Source organism: Aplysia californica, unplaced genomic scaffold (assembly GCF_000002075.1).
Source record: "Aplysia californica isolate F4 #8 unplaced genomic scaffold, AplCal3.0 scaffold00032, whole genome shotgun sequence".
In the NCBI taxonomy this organism is placed as follows: domain Eukaryota; kingdom Metazoa; phylum Mollusca; class Gastropoda; order Aplysiida; family Aplysiidae; genus Aplysia; species Aplysia californica.
In genome coordinates, this window is record NW_004797302.1 from 1,600,003 (window position 1) to 1,604,174 (window position 4,172).

At 40.5% G+C, this 4,172-nt stretch overlaps 1 protein-coding gene across 1 annotated transcript in view; it reads right to left on the bottom strand.

Moving 5' to 3' along the window:
* Positions 1-4,172, bottom strand: part of LOC101853997 (unconventional myosin-VIIa) — a gene marked incomplete in the record, with an annotated part of 37,288 nt that overhangs the window by 20,298 nt on the left and 12,818 nt on the right. The window contains 3 exon segments of the mRNA XM_035973819.1: positions 696-798; positions 2,185-2,315; positions 3,617-3,682. Of these exon segments, the coding sequence (XP_035829712.1) occupies positions 696-798; positions 2,185-2,315; positions 3,617-3,682 (300 nt within the window).

Genomic DNA, 4,172 nt, shown 5'->3' on the forward strand with positions numbered 1-4,172 from the left:
CATAAAAAGAAGGAGGGGAGATAAGGACGACAGATGTTTGATAGGAAAGAAGAAGCAAACAACATCAGAGCACCCGCCAACCACCCACCAAATTAATCAGAAGGACACGAGAAAAATATGAGTTCGAGATATAATAATATCGCTTTTCGATTGTTCTTCTGGGTTTCACATAAATAATGATAAAAATAAGCAACAGCAACAACAACAACAATAATTATAAAAACAACAACAACAACATTAATAATAATGATAACAACAACAATAATAGTAATTGTAGTAGTAATAATAACAATAACAATAATAATAACGATAATGATAACAATAACAATAATAATAATAACAGTTCCTCTTTCAATGTCTGACAATGACCAATACATCAGCAGAGGGGAACATTTTGTTTTCTATTAAGGCTATGACAACGGTAATCAGTAGTTGGCCTACATGAAGAAACGAGCACCAAACCTTCATGAGTCATTTCCCAACCACATGCGGTCAGCCACCTAGGGCCAAGGTGATTTTATAGACCAGCGAGAGGTCAGGGGTGAGTCCTCACGTCATGCCCACACCGGGGTGGGGGTGAGAATATCGGGTCATGAGCAAAGAGGTGTTTGTTTTAAGGTCCTTGATTATGCGCTATCCTCACAAGGGGTGAGAATATAGGTGGCCTTACGAAAAACTCTGAGAGTGTAACTTACCTGCAGAATCTGCTGCTCCAGCTGTGTTTTTCCTTGACATAGCTCCACCAGCTGTTTGATGATCAGCTTGGTACTCTCTGTCTTGCCCGCTCCGCTCTCTCCGCTGCAGAGCAAGTTTTAGTAAGAGTTTTAGTTTTTGTAAGTGTTTTAGTTTTAGTAAGTGTTTTACGGCACTTGCAACACAAAAGGGTTATAGAAGTGCCGAAGATTAGGAGTGCTACAAGAGAGTAACAAACAAACAAAAAAGAAAGAGGAGAGAATAGAACAATAGATGTTTGATAGGAAAGAAGAAGCAAACCACACCAGAGCACCCGCCAACCACCCACTAGTAAGAGTTTTACGGCACTCGCAACACAATAAGGTCATATAAGTGCAGAAGATTGTACAGGTATCCCATGAGATATATGTGTTTGTTTGTTTTAGTTTTAGTAAAGAGAAGCACATCGACACAATAATGGTCGTTTAGTGCTGGGGGAAAAGTAAGACAGACAGGCAGCATCAACAGAGGGGAAGGTAAAGAAGTAAGACCTACCAGTGGCACCCTCCAATCACCCACCTGTCAATAGAGAGTAACAAGCACAAAACGGAAGGAGAGATACGGACAATAGATGCTCGATAGAGGAAAGAAGGAGCAAACCACACCAGAGCACCCGTCAAGCACCAGCTGCAGAGCAAGGGAAGTTTTTAGAAGCTAGACTTATGACGAAAGGTTCAGTGCAAGGGTTACAACTCCAGATTTATTGAAGGGTGGGGGGGGGGGGTAGATTTAAGTGTTTTTACACCCTCATCGACACAATTTAGATCATTTAGGAGGAAATCTTCGATCCTGCCAGCCAGGCCTGACCCGGGCAAAGAGGGATACAACATCTATGCAGAAAGACTAAGATTCTCGAAAAAAGAAAAAAAATCCGTCCACTCGGGAATCGAACTCGAGTTGTCTGCGTGTCACGGCAAAGCACCCTACCGCTACACCACAGGTATTTGTACCAACCCAACAATATTTTGTTCTATCATAAACTTAGATTAATGATCTTAAAGCCAATATTACAAGATGCAAGTGCATGTTTCAGAATGTTTCGTTCTATATTGATTCTTTGATCATATGATTAACTGATTCATGCAGTGAATAAGTGAGTGAGTGGGTGAGTGGGTGAGTGAATGAGTGAGTGAGTGAGTGAGTGAGTGAGTGAGTGAGTGAGTGAGTGAGTGAGTGAATGAGTGAGTGAGTCAGTCAGTCAGTCAGTCAGTCAGTCACTCAGTCAGTCAGTCAGTGATCCTGCGCTGTCAATGCAGTTAGATTGGCTGGTCCGTTTTATAGAATGATCCACAGTTCGATCGAAGGTTCGCTTTTCTATTGATTGAATAATGCTTCAGGTCAATTCATTTGATCGAATGACTTGTCGATAAATCGATTATAAGTGGATTCAAAAATATCGTAAAATATATTATCTAGAACTACTTTTTGCTTTCACAGTAGTATATTATATACCTGATAAGAACACACTGATTCCCTGGCGGTCTTCCGCCATTTCCCATCAAAGCCTGGTATGCGGCATCTGCCACAGCAAATATGTGGGGTGGGTGGGTGCTCTGTTTGATGTGCTGGTACCTGGTGCTGAACTGAAAAGAACAAAAATAGCTTTTGCACTTGATGGCCACGGAAAAATAAAATAATAAATGTGTCTACGATATTTGCATTTATTACGTGAAGTGGGCCAACGGTCTTAACCCCTGAATAAAATACTTAGCTATATTATATGGGTTAATCCATTTAATAATATCAAATAGGACGTATAGGTTTTCTTTTACGGTCACGATTTTTTAAAGGGGCAGTAAACACGAGTAGGATATTATAAAACCAATGTGTATTGAGTACCAAGGTTCGTGTTGCCCTAAAAGATCTTTTGTATGCCTTCTTCTTCAGATGATTGGTATAGCTCTACCCCACCATCCTACCGAAAAAAAACCCCAAAAACACGCGCAGCCATACTAACAAAAAGGTCCGGGGTGAAATACTGTGCTTCAGGTTTTTATTGCTCGCGGGTTTTTTTCTCTCCCCCCCCCCCCCCTCCCCCCCACCTCCACCGCGTGTGTTTTGCCCATATCATTTTTGGCGAACGTTTTCAATTCGCAATTTGAGACGCTCAATGCTACGCGTGTATTTGTGTTGCATTACTACTAGTGCTGGGCGGATGAGTTCCCGATTATTGAAAGCTAGGAATCGTAGGAATCGACTCCGAACCCAATTACTTATTTTCTAATGATGTGATTTTTTTCCCGGTGGTTACCTGGTTGGCTCCGAGCGTCTTCAGGATTTAGGTTAACCTTGATTTCGGAACACTACGAAGCATCAACTTTTATTTTTCAAAAATAGATTCTTTAAAAAAAAGAAGATTTTAATGTGAAAACTGTTGGTTTACGTAAAAAGGAGAAGGAACTTTACATCCGTAGTATTAATCGTGGGAATCGGTTCCGGAATCGACTCTTCGCCCAGCTCTAATTGCTACGGCATTGCCCCTTTTCACATGTCACGAACTGCTTAAAGTCCGCAAATTCTTTTAAAGGGTACCGAAAAAATTGCTGAGGGGGGGGGGGGGACTCAGTATACAGTATGCACATAAGACAGAAAAATGTCTTTACATATATATAAATGATAGACATGCGGATGGGAAGACAAGCATACACTCGGGGAAACAGAAATGGGGAGGAAGACAGACAGACAGACAGACAGACAGACAGACAGACAGACAGACAGACAGACAGACAGACAGACAGACAGACAGACAGTTGCTTGAACAGGCGAGAATGGAGAAAGCACAGTTTAGAACGAAATGAGTGACAAGCGAGCAATTGGGCCAAACAGAATATAAACATGCTGCAAGAATCGAATGACATCGAATGTAGAGTGCAGCCGAACTCACCTCTTTGGTGTAAATACCCAGGTCTTTGAAGGGGTTGACAGCGATCAGGATATCTCCCACGTACGTCTGAAACAAAATAGGGTGAGGCATTGAGGTGAAATCATGCGCTCGTCAAAATTAATGATGAAATTGAAGAAACAGCCGGCATTTTTACGCCAGTTTGCCAATATTTATCGAATTTTTCTTTTTTGGCTAAACACCTTACTAGGAAATATATAAAAACATATTTCTATGTGAATTTTATTTTTAAAAGCGTTGATTAAAAGCTTAAAATAATATGTACATTCTCATATTTTAAAAACTGTCAAACTATAGAAGTTACCATATTTCATCGGCCATTTTCTCGCTAATTTTACCTCTGAAACCAGGCGACCCCCACCTCCTTCAATCTCAAATATCTCAACTTCTGTTCAAGATAGATGGATGTTTTTCATTGAAGGAAAGACAAATAAACGAGCTTTAAGATGATACAAATAACTCCACATGCCTCTCTAATTAGGCATAGATAGATAGATAGATAGATAGATAGATAGATAGATAGATAGATAGATAGATA